General features: G+C 38.6%; 2 protein-coding genes across 2 annotated transcripts in view; one reads left to right on the forward strand and one right to left on the reverse strand.

The window, feature by feature from the left end:
- The window catches only part of TOM1L1 (target of myb1 like 1 membrane trafficking protein), a 20,667-nt gene extending 9,069 nt beyond the window's left edge, over positions 1-11,598 (forward strand). Inside the window, exons 5-13 of the mRNA XM_035891637.1 lie at positions 416-532; positions 4,055-4,188; positions 6,116-6,176; positions 7,573-7,690; positions 8,578-8,674; positions 9,192-9,252; positions 10,125-10,212; positions 10,510-10,582; positions 11,535-11,598. Of these exons, the coding sequence (XP_035747530.1) occupies positions 416-532; positions 4,055-4,188; positions 6,116-6,176; positions 7,573-7,690; positions 8,578-8,674; positions 9,192-9,252; positions 10,125-10,212; positions 10,510-10,582; positions 11,535-11,598 (813 nt within the window). The remainder of the gene's footprint in view (positions 1-415; positions 533-4,054; positions 4,189-6,115; positions 6,177-7,572; positions 7,691-8,577; positions 8,675-9,191; positions 9,253-10,124; positions 10,213-10,509; positions 10,583-11,534) is intronic.
- Positions 11,599-13,686: 2,088 nt separating this feature from the next.
- Positions 13,687-16,606, reverse strand: part of LOC104123740 (cytochrome c oxidase assembly protein COX11, mitochondrial) — a 4,604-nt gene continuing 1,684 nt past the window's right edge. Inside the window, exons 3-4 of the mRNA XM_035891621.1 lie at positions 15,767-15,892; positions 13,687-15,259 (exon numbers count right to left, since the gene is read on the reverse strand). Of these exons, the coding sequence (XP_035747514.1) occupies positions 15,077-15,259; positions 15,767-15,892 (309 nt within the window). The 3' untranslated portion in view covers positions 13,687-15,076. The remainder of the gene's footprint in view (positions 15,260-15,766; positions 15,893-16,606) is intronic.

The following is a 16,606-nucleotide window of genomic DNA, read 5'->3' on the forward strand; positions in this document are numbered from 1 at the left end:
TCTTCCGATGTTGTTATGCAAATCGATAAAAGTTACTTCATAGATAAGTGAGAAAGCCAAACTTAGTTTTGCACAAGGCTTGTGTGAAGAGACTGTTCTAAATTGCAGAAAGGAAAGGAGAGTTAATTTTCCTTTCCTGCTTGGCCTGTAAGTAACTAAAAAGAGTAACAGTAACATTAGTGAGAGGGATTAACTATAAGGAAAACAAGTAGTACTGTCAGACTTGGATCTTAGTTTGATTGCACTTATAAAAGCTGAGCTAATTCCATTCATTTTCATGGCATGTCACCAGAGTAAAATAATGTTAATTAGGCCCATATTATACCTAATGGGAAAGAAAGTACATATTAGAGGTAAGAATTACTCTGCTTACTCTGTTCACCTACACAATATTTTGTCCTGTTGAATTCAACAGATTGGGAAACTGTACAGTGAACTGGATATGGCAAAAGTAAATGTGAGAGTCATGTCATCAATATTAAAAGAAAATGTTCCTGGCTCTGAAAATCCGGATGATATGAATCTTTTACAGGTATGCAATAATTCACTGTTAGAGGCTATTGGTTTGGTTTGGCTAAAGTTGATTTTATAATAAGCTGTATCCTTTCTTGTAACATCTGGATTCAGATTGCAAAATGGAATGCAGCAACAGGTTTCTACCTCTGGTTTTGTTCAGCTTTCTCCTGTCCCCTTCACCTTCCCCTGACATCTAGATAGTCAGGAAAGGACAAAACAGCTTGCAATGCAAATTTAAGCTCTAGGGAATTCCAAGGGCAAAGGAATTTCATAATGGAGTGTTCTCTGTTAAGCGTGTTCTGTCAAACAGCCCTGAGAACATTCCAGTTGAACGCAGCTGCCTTGTGGGAAAATAGATGATGACACAGTCTCTCTCTCTCTCTCTCTCTCATATCCGTCCGGGAGTTTTCAGTGCTCTCTTTATTATTACCAGTACCTTAAAGGCAGACTGAAGGCCAGTGAAGAATATGAAGCATTGGTTTTATGTGCGTGACCTCACAGATTGGGAGCTTGCTGTGCTATAGATGAATCCACATGCTCTTAAAGCATAGCCTGAAGGAAGTGTATTGCAGTAGTCCAATTTAGATTTGACGGTGAACATGCAGACATTCTTCCTTCTGTGATGTCATTTCTTCTACTTGCTTGTGCTGTATTTTCTATTTTGGAAATTAAAAATGCAGTATTACTTTAGCATTTCAATAGTGACCTATGGCAATGGACACTTTTCTGTTAATATTGTCTGCAAGAATTTAAAAAGCTTTTATCACATCCTTCTGTTTCTACACTTGCCTTTGAACCTCTATGATGAGGAAGCATTTTTGGTAATTTGTCGGCATTATATGTGTTGGAGAGCTGATGTAATTTTTGCAAGCCTTTGGTGTGTTTCTCTTGCCCAGTGGAGAATTTTTCCTCTGTTCCAAGGAACCCTTGTTGGGTGTTGTTGGTTTGCCTTCAAGGTTGTCCAGTTCAGCTGTGTCCATTTATGGATTGGTTCACAATCTGGTCTCTCATCTTTAATGACAGGCAGAGCTGTTGGTCTGGGGGAACCAGATAGGAGACAGACGCAAGTGCTCAGTGGGTTTTGCTCCCCTGGAAATTCCTCGCATCTCCAACACCATCTCTTTTGCAGAGATCTGTGGAGCTCTAAGTCCAAGGAGGAAGGGCCTGTGAAGCAAGGATCTGAGCAGAGTGGACTGTAAACACAGGCAAGGCAAAAAGCTGTTGCAATAGATTGCAGAGGGCTTGCTTTGCCTGCACTAAAGGATTGGGTATAGGTTGTTCCAGCAACGGACACCACCAGCTAATCTGTGGCTAATTCTGTGCACAGTGCTTTACTTCTGTAGTGGTACTGCCATCACGGAGGTTGCCATGGTACAAACTGTCCTTGATGATTTAACCAACAAGTGAAAGATACCCCAGGCAGGAGAATGCACTGGTTTAATACACTCAGCCACCTCTGTCCAGTCCATGACCAGGTGTCTTTGGTTGCGAAACAGAAGTATGTCTTTCATTTCCTGTCTCCTGCTGTGGCCCTGCTGCATGTGGGCGCACAGATTAGGTTGCCCACAGTAAACCAGTGGATTCTTATTGACACTCCCAGTAATGAAATTGTTGGCAAAAGTTTTGAGGACAGGGTGTGGAGTTCCCATTTGTGGGAGAGTGACTAAAAACTCATTCCTTCTCTGTTAATTTCCCTGCTGTTCTGTTCTTTTTCCCTGTGCACTGAGTGGTATAAAGCATCAAGCATGGCTTAGCCTGTTCTTTTAACAATGTTTAACGTTCTTTATTGTTTGTAGCTCTACCTGGATTGTTTGGATTGGGCTTTGTTGTTGGGGAACAAAGTCCTTTATTATAATGAAGAGCTGTTTGTTTAGGCTTTGAGTGAGTTGGAGACATTCATTTCAGTCCTTCTGATTATCTGGAGTCTCTCAAAAAAAAATGCAACAGAGTAAAACTTTATCTGTGCAACATACTTTCAGTTCTGTAACTTCATTAGTGGCTGGGCTCCTCCCTTCTCCTCCACCCTGTTTTGGACAAGGATTAAGATAGCAGATCTCACTTGAAATATCATGCTGACCAGTAACAGTAGTTAAAAAACAGCTAAAACTCAGCATCAGCCAAGAGTAAAGAACTTTTGTACTGGATGTTGAATAGACATAGTTGATGCACATGCAGGAATCTGGGTCCAGATCATCAGCTGGTAAGAATGAGCACAAATTCATTGGAAGCACCGATGATTGTTATACCAGCTGGTAGTCCATCGTTGTAAAACTCCAGTTTTCAAAACATAAGAGTGCATGCATCATTGTGGGTAGGAGCAAAGCCTACCAAATCCATGCTTGAAATGAGTGTCTCAATTTCCTTCTCTATTGAATATGGATATTTACAAGGGAGCTAGTCTGCCTGAATAATAGCATAAGAAATATACGGTTTTTTAAATGCAGGTCAGGTAGTAAAATGTGGAGTTGGAGAGGCTTTAAATTTAATTACGGACATTAAACTGAATACATTTTTTTATCCTTATGAGGATGCAGTGCTGAAAGGTACAGTACTCTGTAATCCTTATGCAGATTTGGGAAAGGGGTGCAAAATTTCTTTTTACATAAATAAAATCATAAATTTATGTGACATATATGTTTTTTGAGGAAAAATCAGGTCACTTTCAAAATAATACCAGAGCAATTTCTGAATAGCACTGTGTAAATAGAGTAATTTTCCCTCTCCTTTTTTTTTTTTTTTTTTCCCCCTCAATCAGAGCCTGCCAGTATTTGCAAATGCACTGTGGGGGGGGAAAATGTTGGCTGAGTTGAAGTTCCTGTTGCTAAAGAATTTGTTTCTTTGAACATAGAAAAATCTGCAGTGGAGAGGAATATAAATAAACTATCTTCCATTTCAATTGGTAGTAATGCAAAATTCTGCTCAATAAACTTTCATAATTGTCCTATCAGCTGATTCTGCTAGGTTTGTGTTACTTTCTCAAAAAGTGCATAAATCAAGCACATCCAGACTTCCCCGCTTGGAGGAACAATTAGAGCTAGAGACCTCGTCACGGAGCACTTCTGTCCTTCAGACTCCTATTGTCTTTTCTTCAAGCAGACGTAGAACAGGATCACATCAATTATATCCATGTGAAGTGTCCTGCTGAGCTTAATCAGCTTCAAACAGGATCAAATCAGATTTGCTCTGCATCACCCAGAGGGTTCTTCAGTATTTTACAATTTGTAATTTAGACTTTAGAGACGGATATATCTTTAGAGATAAAGGTGGGTCAGGAGGTAGGGGTTGGGCAAGGGTAGAAGCGCTGGCTGCGATGATAGGAGTTGTCAACCTGCCTTGCAGAGATCAAAGACGTGAAAATGATGCCATTTGCAATGTTTGGTATGTGTGCAGTTTGTGTAAATTAAGGAATGTTACTCGTGAGTCTGCAGCGCTCAAGTGTCTTATCATTCTTCTCCAGAACTGACAGATTGGGAGACCACAGTTATGATTTTTTGGTTTATGGATTGGTTTTTTTTTTTTCTTCCCCTGCCTCGGGCAGAAACTGTATAAGACCTGTCGGATGATGCAGGAGAGGATTATGGAATTGTTGATGGCAGTGGAGAATGAAGATGTGATAGTTGAGTTAATACAAGTAAATGAAGATCTGAATAATGTACTCCTGGGACATGAAAGGTAAGTACAGGGCCTCTCTCCTCACATTTGGTATCCTAGCTGAGTAAGCGGGCTTGATGGACACAGATGGTCCCTACATCTAATGCTGATCCTCCACAAGGAGACAGATTTTAGCCTTAAATCCAGAAAAGAGACATGATTGCAACAAGAGAAAATGATGTATTTGCCTTCCCCTAAATGCTTCAGAAACGGTTCGTAAAGGTGTTTAGAAAACCACTAGAACGGGATAAAACAAGTTAACAGCATAGACAGGAAATCAGATGGAGGCACGTAAACAAAAATCACTTCGGAATTTGACATTCCTTTTTGGTACTGCACAGTGAATTTGTCATCAGTCTACTACAAACCCTTTTGTACTGCTGGTGGTCCTTATCTCTGTTAAGTGTATATGCTTCCAGGAGAGAATACTTGTTCTCCTTTCTAAACAACTTTGACAGCTTTACTGCAGAAATCGGCCATGGAATAGCATTCTGCCTCATTGCATGCTTAGGAGAGTCGCTTGCTTTTCTCAGCTGGATTGAAACACGCTGTTCGACTTGTCTTACAGCAGAAAATGTTTCTTTCTTTCACACATGGAAGCACCGCAGTGCTTGCATTGACATCCTGTGTATTTGTCTGTTATGTCATTGGTGGCATGGCTAGATACTAGCAAAACTGAAATTCATTTTAAACTCAAAATTTCAGTATTATGCCCCAAAATATCACAGTGAGTATACTCACGCAGAGTATTGTAGTTTAACAGGAACTAGCCTTCCATGTTAAGCAGTTTATATGTAATGAGTCTTCCTGGGTGCAAATGCATTGCACTTTTGTTCATAAGTTGATAAGTATTAAAATGTATTTCGTTAACGTTTGCAGAAGATTTGTTCTTTGGAACTCCCTCTGAACAACGACATGTGTAAAGGACAAACTGATTTTAACTAGCTGCATCTGTTTCATACTGTGCCTATTGTTTAAAGACAAGTCATGCTGCATTCTCTGTTTCTGATTATTAATGTAGAGTCCAAATTAAATCAGGAGCAATCACTATTGTGCAATAAACTGGCCTCATGTATGTAACGATGACTCCCTCTAGTGGCTCCAGCACCTTTTTGGTTCTTCCTGTATTTCAGATAAATATTTATGTTCTGCAGTTGGAAATGGTTTTGGTTTTTTTTCTTCTGTTCCTACCGGCATATATGCTATCTTTGTGGGCCTCACCAGTATGGTAACCCTGAATGGCAAATGCAGTTGTGTAGACAGTCTCATGTCTATACCAATTATGGCTCTTACTTCTGAAATGGATTGACCTTATGGATGCTGAGTATCACTTGACTGGGTCTTGTCTGGACCCAGTGTGGCACTGTTATGACTCCCAGCACATAAATATTTATGCATTTATGCAGGTGGATTTTCTTGTTTTCTTTTTTTTTTTTTTTTTTTTTAATTATTCCAAATGCCTGAACTAATGAGAGGGCTGTGTCCCAGAATAGGCGTGTGGTTTGTCCTGAGATGGCATGAGGGAACATGGGGACCTCTGAGGACAGGCGGCTTCCTGGGACTCGGTTGGAAGAGTGTTCTGGTCGGAAGAAGCCAGATTTGGCACAGTGCACGTTCATAGTTACCTATCTGGCATGAACAGAGGCAAACTTTATTGTCAGCTGTGCCTTGGTTTTGTTTTGGAAGAAACAGATGGCTGTCTCCAAAAGTGAGCCCAAGAACAAACTAACTGATGTTAGTCTGGGTGATCAGAGGACCACTGCCCTGGAGAAGAGTGAGTCCAGTTGCTCACGCAGAGACAAGTGCCCCAGAGAAAAGCACCTGTAATGCTTGTTTGGTGTCTCTGGAGTCTTTTGATAATCAGACTTTGACTATAATGGGTTTCACAGTCTTATGAGTGACCTGACACAAATGCCAGAAAGAACATTTAACTCTGCAATTTCAACAGGTTCTCTCGAAACAGAGTTCGGTTTTTGGAGAATCAGAGAATACAACGTGAGCGCACAGAGGTGAGTAATTACAGGTGAACGCAGGACTGTAAACATTCCTTTTTCTGTTTATTATGAAAAATACACTTTTGATATACACAGAATTTTATTCTCTAATTGAGAAGTACAGGAGACAGCAGGCTGATAACTACTCTTACTAATTTTCTGAACTCTCACTTGCAGAACTTCATGCAAATTCATGTAACTATAGCAGCAAATAATGTCAAATCTAAGATGGAAGCTTGGTCAGGAAAATGAGAGAGATATCTATTCAAATGCTGGTTTATTACCTCCACAGCTAAGCGCTGTTATATGCCATATACAAAATGAGGAACCATAATGTTTCTTTTCATTTGTTCTCTGTGAAGCATTTATAGACTGAAATACTATTACACTATCAGAATTCACTATTACTGATGGTTTTTTCTGAGTCAAAGCTTTTTCTGAATTGTGAATAATGGCTTGTAGCAAATCTTTAACGACTATCCTTTATTGATTGATAATTATGGTTGTTAATTATATTGCCCAAAGTAGTTTTGCACATGTTTCAGCTTCTGCTAAGCCATAATTGTGTAGTCATCTAGGACTCAATCTGAAAATGACTGCATTGTGAATGCTGAAATACAGCTGACAATTATTAAAAAAAGGTAGAAGACAATCTTGTTTTCCTTGAAGAGCTGCTATTACTACATTCTGGTTATGTAGATGGATGTTTTTGCTTGATGGATGCATTGTTGGATTAGTTAATAGTCCAAATGGTGCAGTCTGAGCATTTTTATATTATTCAGGAGCCTTCAAGTTTAAAATGCATCATCTTTTTTTTTTTTTTTTTTTTTTGGTGGGAAAAAATGACCAAACCTATATGATTCAAGTTTGTGATTTTATTAAAATCTTTGATTGGCTATATTTTTAATTCTAACACATTCCCAGGAGAAACAAAGGAAACCCTTTGTCCTAGGAAACATGGTGTTTTTTAACTTTTCCTATTCAAAACAGGACTGAAAAAAATCAGTCTCCTATGGATCAAATCTCAATAACGCAAATAAGTAGCATGAAAATAATTGTACAGGATCAATCAGAAATCAATATCAAACATGGATCTAAACAAGTTCATGATTGCTTTTTAGAATTGAGTACTCTGTATTTCCTACTTAGGAATGGTTTTCCTCAGTTATTTGAAATAGCAACCTTGCTGAAACTGATCTTTTCTGGAAAGCATTTTTCACAACAAAAAGAAATAAATCCTTGTCTTCTCTCGTAGTTGCCAATTTTTAATATTATGATTTTAAAAGTTTATATTTTGTGAAAATAGCTGTTTGTTTAAAACTATACGAGTTCCTTTTTAAAAAACAGAAAACATAACCAAAAAAGCCACAAAAAAAAACCCAAACAACTTTATTCCTTTTCAAATATTAAGCTGTACAGGAAACAGCCATCTGCTCCCTCAAGCGATCTACTTGACCTCTCCATGGATTCTCCATCTCCTGTGTCAGCAGTGGTGCAAACTGACTCTGCAGTGTCTCCTTCAGGCCTTAGTAAGTGATGAATGCACATTTCCCTTGCAGTCGGGTTTCCTAAAGCAAACCAACAAGAGGTTGGAAAGAAAACCAACAAGTGGAGGAATGAAGAAGTTCCTTGTAAGAAAGAAAACAAAGATGCTCCTTAACTTTAAGGATTTAAGTCCCTTAAATCTCCTTACAAAGAGAACTGACGCATGTGCATAGGAAAAAAAAATGTAAGATAGTATAAGGTTCCCTGTTACTTTGTTTACAGTGGAAGCAATAATCTTTTTTCCCCCATTACTTAAATCTGAGCCTGCTGTTTTCTATTACGGCAAGGCCTGTAAAACACTGTGGTAGTTGCCTGTTCTGTAGGCCTGTAAGCAAGAAACACAGATACGCTTTTCTCATACCCTCTGGATTCCCCAAGTTTTTTCAGGAGGCACTTGATGTTAGAAACTTCGAGAAAGGTGCTCATCTCCTCTAACTTTAGATTTCTTTCGTAGTCAGAGGAGTGAGTAAAGCTTCTAACTTTGGTATCCTGAATTACTCTTTGCAGAAGCCCCTCCTTTATCCATGCTAGGGGAGACCATGTACTGAAGTTAAAGGTGTGAATGTCACCCCAGAAATTAATGCCTATAATTTCATTTTAATCTTTTAGAAATAGTGAAAGGAGTTTTAAGTGATATCTACCATGTATAGCACTACTGATGTTGTTCTGACATTTTAAGGAGAAAAATACTTTGCATGTAAAACCTTCTCAGAGTTACTAAAATTTTGCCTGTCGTGATAAACAGCAATTTGTTTCAGATTCTTTATATGACTTCCAAACAAAACTTTACCCTTTCAGTGTTCATAGTACAAGTAACTAACATTTGCTTAATAATGTTTAAATGATCATGAATTATCACTTTGAATTTCAGATTGCATATCTGCACACCCTGAAGATAAAACCAGGCATCATCCATCAATTTATCCACAGCTAGATCTAGCAACTACTACAAAAGTTCAGCAATTCCCGTGAGTAATCGCTTATTGAGAAATGGTAACAGATAACAGATCTTGAGAGGTATTAGTGCTCTGTAATTCATCTAATGAGTTTATAGAAAGCTCTGAGAACACAGATTTACACATTAGTCCAGTAAAACAAGTGAAAACTACTTGTATACTAGACTTTGCTTAACATGCTTAAAAATACACTACTCCTGCAGCACTGTTCGGTCATAGACATAAATTTATCTCAACAGCCGAAACAGACTTGAGAGAGATATATGACTTTCTGCTTGAGTGTTGCAGTGCTGCAGTGAAAGGGAGAAACAGATGAATTGTACAGGTCAGTAAGAAGAGTTTAAGATAGGAGGGGTGTCCGTGTAGTTCCCTACCTTTTATGTGAATGGGACGCTGGCCCACCTGCCCATGCTGCTCTCAGTTGTGACATAAGGTAAAGACAGACCAGAAAAAAAAAAAAAAAAGTAACAATCAGAATATATAGTTTTGATAGTTTCTCAGTGACTTTCAATGTATTACTCTCTCCTAGACTTGCAGCTCAAGCACAAAACAATAGTGTAAGCAACCCAGCTGGACACACATATAGCAATGTGAGTAACGCTCATGTTCAGAATAATCATTCTTTGCTGGCAACTGTCAAAATGAGAACTGTTTGGATTTACCCTGACTCCTGTCCAAATGCTATACAGCAGTCTTTTCTGTGGCCCCTCTCATACATCAGGGAACACGCTGCATCTGATGACCAGGCCAGCTTCCCTCTTTTGATACCACAGATGCTAATGTGAAAGCATATTTTCTTGGGTCCAGCACAATATCAGGGGAGTTTGCAGAAGGCAGTTGCTGTATTATTTGTGTCTAATCTGTTGCTGTGTGAAGCAAGCTGTGGTCTCCTGCTGCCATTATGTTACTCTGGTGTATTTCCTATCTCAAGATATTAAAACAAACAAGCAAACAAAACCAACAACCCACCAAAAAACGAAACACTTAAAAATCAAGTACGGTGTAGGACAAATAGCATATGCTGCAGACAAAACACCCATGGCAGAAGGAACAGAAAGAATATGAAGAGGCTTTGAGGTGATGTTATGAACTTGAATGCTATTCTGTGGTAGGCAGTATGAAATAGAAAAGATGAGAAACAGCCCCCAAACACATAAGTACATTCCCTGTTGTAAACTGCGAGTAACAGCAGATACCAGTTTTGTGAATACTGCAGTCTTTGAGTCTGTGTAATGTAACAAATTACACAGAAGTAAATCATACAAATGTGCTATAGATAACGCTAAAAGATGTTTTGAACATTTTGTGGAGAATGGAGATTAATTAGATTGATAACTGTTGACCTTGGAATTTACCTGTTGTAGTCTGAGAGTCTAAAGATAAGTCAGCAGTTATGTAAGTTAAGTCAAACCAGTTCTCATGGAACAATCTGTTTATGCACTGTTTTGCTTGATGTCCTTAGTTGGCAACTCTTTTAAGCCCAGTGCCTCTGAATCCAGTAAGCCTGCAGACTGGACATACTACATCATTAAATGGACCGTCACCAGCAGGTAATAAGTACTGCAGGCCACCCTAACTTTCATGGAGATACATTTTTTTTTTTTGTGTTAAAACTTAAGGGGTTTACATAATGGCTGTTAAAGACTAGGAGCAGCAACAAACATTGACAGAATCTCATATTGCTCATGGTTTCTCTTAGATTTGTCTGTCCATTTTGGCACTTAAAGCAACTAGAGACATAGGAGGGAATCTGCTACTTTCAGGAAGTTACAAAAAAGTAACATGCAGTAAGCATGCTTTTCATATACGTTTAAATCTGGATCTATCTGCCTGTCTTTATTCTTCAGCTGCATCAAAGAACAAGTCACAGTCACCTCAGTACTACGAGATAATGGAATTTGATCCCTTGGCTCCCACTGAGTAAGTAACTTTTAAAACAGTAACATACAGTTTTCTTAGGTGCCAAAGGCAAGGTGGCTTCTGAGATGTTCTTTTCTTCTGAGAGAGAAAAGAAACCATGCTATTTAGACTGAGTGAGCTGACCAGCTGGGTCACTAATGTAAATGAGAGTGCCTGCATTTTGTACCTTTTCTTCCAATATTTCTGGCATAGCCAGCTAAGGAATCAGCTCCTACAGTGTGTTCATTGAATGGCATCTGTACAAATGGTGGAGTAATGCTGTCAAAAATGATCGACTAGAATGCTATTCAGGGTTACTAAAAGGTGAATAAAACATGGTGAGGGTCCTGGTGGAGGAAGCTGATTGATACTTCAACGTAGGTTGTTCTGGAGCAAGGTAACCACAGTAGTTCCAGTTCACAGCAATCGTGATTTTTAAGAATGTTGTTCTACTACATATCTAAATAGAAGCTACAAGAGGGAATGGATGCTGGGACCCTCCAGAGGGCCAAATAGTCAGAAAACTAACACGAAACTAAACAGATGGGAGAACTCTCCTACGAGTAAATTGCAAAAAAATTGAGCCATCTACACGAAACTTATTTCTGAGGAACCATCAAATTCTGAGGTAGAAAAATCTCAACCAAGCTTTATTTTTTTTTTTTTCCCCACTAGTGCAGTAATTCCTTGCCACGTGGTATGCTTGCCATTTGTGTTTTGGAGTCCTGTTCCCAAACTTACTTCATGAAAAGTGACAATGTCCAGAGGTATCTCATTAAATTTATAATCACAGACACACCACAGGATTGGCTCCTTGTTTCCATGGAAACCTGCGCGTCCTGCAACTGCTGCTACTCTGTTAGGCAAACACTGTAAACTCTTGCAGTTCATGCTTGGGCAGGCTTTCATTGGTGCATTTTGTCAAAATGAAACAACTGTGACATTGGAGTTGCCATGTTCCTCTCTTTTTCAGACCTGTTTATGAAGAAATTGATGTCGTGCTGAAGACAGAAGTTAAAAAGAATACAGAATGCTGAAGGTGGAGGTGAAATCTTTTACTGAACACAAGTTATTCTCTGATGTTGGTCCTGTGCAGTGCTTCCTCTAATGTACAAGTGAATTGCAGAAGAGGTTTTGTATTTTGACACAACAAACAATAAGTATCGGGATACTAAGCTGTGTGGAAGTTGAAGAGTGACTTGATAATTTGTCTTAAGTGTACAACTGTGTATTCTTCAAGGTGACCTGCATGATTATTTTTAAAGTATTTTTGGGGGCCTTTAAAATATGATTTCCAAATTCACCTGTGTATGAAGTTAACGCTTCACACCTGACACAAGTAAAAAAAAAAAAAAAGACTCTTGCAACTATGGAAGAAGGCTTTTCTTCCAAGTTAACTGTTCTTTTGTATTGCTTTACCCCTTTATGCAGCAAACAAAACAGAACATTATGTTTACAGAAACTGCAGAATCCAATTTCTATTTTGGCCTCATTGCTGTCTGTGTTAATCTCCCTAGAAATTCATGAGGGGGGGTTGATATGCAAGACTTTTTTCTAAAAATTGGCCTCTGGATATATTTCTGAAGACATGCACTGTTACTTTCCTACATTCATATTCTGAATACAGATTTTGTTTTCTTCCTTAAAATCCCGCAATATAGTTGGATTCTTGTCTTGGTGAGAACCTGAGCTGGGACATGAGGTGCTGTCATCCATGCTTAACAGAACAGAAAAAGCCCCGCTTGTTCCTATGTTGTTGTTGCTGGTTTTATTTACTCAGTAAATATTGGAGGGGGATCAATCATTTCTTTCAGTGTTCCTGCCCTGCAGAGATTGCTGTTCTGGTGAAGGAAAAAAATAATCATCTACAATGCAGATGAGCAATAGTTATCCATTTATTTTAAGCAAGTTGTTTAACCCTGTTAATAACAGTTTTATCTTTTAATAATTAAAGTGCCTTATCTATTTTAATGCTGAATGTAAAATGTGCACTTTAACAGGTATAGTTCTCTGAATTTATAACTGATATAAAATTTGAGAACTTAGTTCACGTTCATAGCTGATAAGCTATTTTTTTTGTGAAATACTGCATTTTAAATATTCATTATATTAACTGTTTAAGTGGTAAGATGCTCTCAGTCTGTTATGCAATTTTTGTAGCATAAAATTCCAAATAAAAGCACTTACTGAGAAGTTAATCCCCTTCACTCCTGAGTTTTTACCAGATGACATGTGTGTTCCATGAAATCCCATGTGCAGGTAGTATTGCAAGTATTTGAGAGTGATTCCATGGCGCTTCATTGCATGGTTAGCAATCTTGCAGCTCGCTGTAGGGCCACTAGAACACCTTACTGCTATCAAAAAGACAACATTGAAGTTTGGGGGGTTTTGTAAGCAGAGGTGAAAAGGGTAAGCTGCTTTATTATTACTCTTCTTACATTATTTGCAATGGTCTGGACAGCAGCCTGAGAAAATTGCTGAAAACAGGATTTGAGGTGGATTGATTTTTCCCTACAGCTTAGCTGTATTGTTAAAACCCTTGCACACTGAAGTGTAACAAATTAAAATAGGCTGTTTCAATATGGTAATCCATAATGGATGGTTGCTGACTGAACTTCTCCATATTTATAAAAGCAAAATGGTCACAGGTAGATGAAAGCTCCAAAGGGAACTGGCAAGTTACTGAGGTTAGAGAGTTTGCTTTGTGGTTGCAATGTGCTCAGCATCTGTGCAAACTTGAGCTTTCAAACTTGGGGGGAAAACCCACATTTTTTTTCCAACGGGCACTTGCTAGGGAGATAGTATTTTTCTTCTGAAGTGTGTGGCCAGAATAAAGCAATGTGTGGAAAACTCCCTTCATCAGTTTATCTTTCAAAAAGACAATGGACTAAAGACAACCCAGGTAAGAATTTTTTTTTTCTAGCCTGGATTCAAAGATTTGTCTTTTTTTTTGTTGTTGAAGTGTAACTGGAATTACAGATTATAAAGCTTGCTGCTATCTTCATACAGATGTATTTCACTTGTGTGGGCTCCACATGTTCTGCTGGATAAAAAATGCATTGGAGAGATGAAAGAATGAAAGGTTTTAAAACTTTAATAAATACACAATGAAGACCTGACAGGAATGTCATCCAGAATCTATTTAAACAACAAATGTAATTGGTACAACAATGCATTTTAAGGTAACATGCATTTATTTTCAAAAAAGCACTTTTTAAATTATGATATGCAAACATAATTGAGACTAAACTGGAAGTTATTTCTGACATACCCATTACCTTTTTAGAGTCCAAACAAACCAATAACAGTCTTACTTTGTTAGATCTCATCTGTTGAAAGGGGTAGAAAGAACTGGCCTAGCACGAGATGCTGGCCTGAGATTAATCCCTATCTGAAAAGGAGTAGGTCACCTAAACTTGCTCTGCAACTCACTCCTCATTTGCAAAGCTATGATAAAGTGTCATTATGCCTACCCTACAGATAATGACCAAAAGTTACGTAAATACAGGCTTCTGATGGTAAACAGAGCACCTAGGAGGACCTCTGAACAAGTGACACGCTTCTGGGCAGGCTTTGATGGACTTAACCTCTGAATGGGCTTGGGTTCCTTTTGGTTTTTGAGGAGAATCCTGTGCTACTCATTTAGCCTGCAGTTCAGAGCAGTTGTTTATGCACTGCCTTTCCCCTCAACGCATTTCATACCTAAGCCAAGCTTGTCTCTGTGTAGAGGTGCCTGGTGCGCAGCCCCATGAGGAGTGAGAACGCAGTCATTAGCAGTACAGATATTTTAAGTGAGTTGAACAAAACATTGAAATGTGAAGATGGTATTTCTAAATGGAAACCGTACCAGATTTGACATGCTTTCATTTAAATTACTGTTCCTCATTAAATGGTAACAGTTTGAGAGCAGTCTGCTCTTACCAGATGAACTACTGATTCAGTAATAACTTGAGAGGGTGCATCATCTTCTGAATCATCGTATCCTCCCATGCCATGGGAGGGTTACATAGCAATACAGTCTAACTTTGGTTAGTTCTGAGATTCCATGAACTGATTACCTGGTTTTACCTTTTTATACAGTAACTTACATGGAAGTTACTCTTCAGAGCCAGCAATGCAATTTTAGCTGCTTCATTAACTGATTTGCTCCTCTGTATTTAAATAAAGATCTCAATTTACACTTGGGTTTAAAAATGTGCCTCACAGTATTCAGGTAACATGTATCATATAAAAAGATGGCTTGAGAAAACCCTCTCTCTTTCAACTCACTCAACAGTGTGTTCCCTTCTATTGTCTGATGAAGAAATACTATCCCTAAGAAATAATATTCCAACTACGTAAGATTTTTTTAAAAAAATAGAAATACATCCTTTCCTAACAGCAGCATGTGCCCACGGTGGTTTTACAATATAATTTCATATTGCACAGTCCTCCTACAGTTTTTCCTTCTGCTGAAAAAATGGTTTCAGAACTGGTGGTTGGAGAGCAGAAGTCAAGTTGTGTAGACATTGCCCATTACTGATATCCAGGAAGTGGTAACTTCTGTCCTTCCTTTGCTTCAAAAAAGGTGTAAGAGAGGGTGATCAAATCAACTTTAGCCATTTTAGGGTCCTCTGCAAATTCCGGATCAATGTAGAAAAAGACGGGCATGTCCACTTCCTCTTGAGGATTTAGGCGCTGTTCTTCAAAGCAAAAACACTGCACGGGGAGGAAAAAAAACAGTTAGACAATTAATAGCTAGGGTAAACTTTATCTATGCCAAAATGAGAGAAAGCATCATCTTCTAAGATAACTCTCATTTCTTGTACATCCCTAAAATCCTGGGGAGGATCAACCATATGAGCAACAAGACAGCAGTTCTGTTCCTCTTGTGTTACAGGAAAAAAAGATTAGCTTTCAGTGAAGTGTCCAAGCGTGCCAATGGGCCAGGCTAGCTCACATCGTTGCCACCCGCCCGCTGAGTCAGTGGTACTGAATACCACCTACTCGGGAGCCACTCGAAGGGGACGTGTACTGCAGCTTCTTGTGAAGACAGTAAGGCCAAGAACGAACTCGCGCACTGCCACTGGAAAAAATCAAGGTATTTTTTTAAAGTGTTGGCATACGAAGAATGGTATCCAGAATCGAAATTAGAAAAGTTAATTTACGGATAATGACTCTCATTCATGCAAATGAAAATGTAACCTTTGCTTTGTTGACACTTACTTGTATTTTATTGAAATACTGTCCTGCTTCAAAGGGTATTACGTTGTAGGTAGAGATTCCAATTACTGGTTTGTCAGTAGGATTTTTCGCTTTATAAAATGCCAGTGCGGTCTCTCCTGGTACCACCTGTATAAAGTAATTGCACAGTGATTTTTAATCCACTGCAGCCCTCCACCCCTCAGATTTCTTTGGACTTTAGCTAGAAGTAGTTCTAGCTAATTAGTTAGAATTAGCTTAGAATTAATCTAGAATTGGCTTCTCTCTTGCTGTTTCAAGTTTCTACTTCGCTACTTCAGAAATACTTGGCTTACAGACCGTTCACCCCCATTCAAAATTTAAAGCACCAATAATGTTACATGTGTACATGTTTAATCTTACCCAGTTTGCCAGTGAGAATTGTATTATTCTCAGCAGTTTAGCAGCATACAGAGCTTTTTTTTTTTTGATATACAGATTTATATATGGTGTACATTTCATTTTTGAGGTTATAATTCAGTCCTGGACTCAGAAACCAATTCAGAAGCATGAGTCCTTTGGAGTTTTTAGTAAGACCTAATTTTAAACAGTAAAGTTGGATTTAAATGTTCATTTTTTTTAAACAGTTCTACAAGGATAGAGGCAAGAAAGTAGTAGGGGGAAAGTCTGGCAAACCCCCACAGATTTAGATAGGCAGCTACACCATATATATTTTTTAATACATATACACACACCCTTTGTGGTGCATATAAAATTCTTAACGGGAAGTACTGCGGAAGTGGCCGGGATTACATGCTCCCAGCAGAGCCAGGGCCCAGATGTGCAGGGACCGGCAGGATCAGGATGCAAGGTGGATGCAAGGTG

Source organism: Egretta garzetta, unplaced genomic scaffold, assembly GCF_000687185.1.
Source record: "Egretta garzetta isolate BGI_Z169 unplaced genomic scaffold, ASM68718v1 scaffold213, whole genome shotgun sequence".
In the NCBI taxonomy this organism is placed as follows: Eukaryota; Metazoa; Chordata; class Aves; order Pelecaniformes; family Ardeidae; genus Egretta; species Egretta garzetta.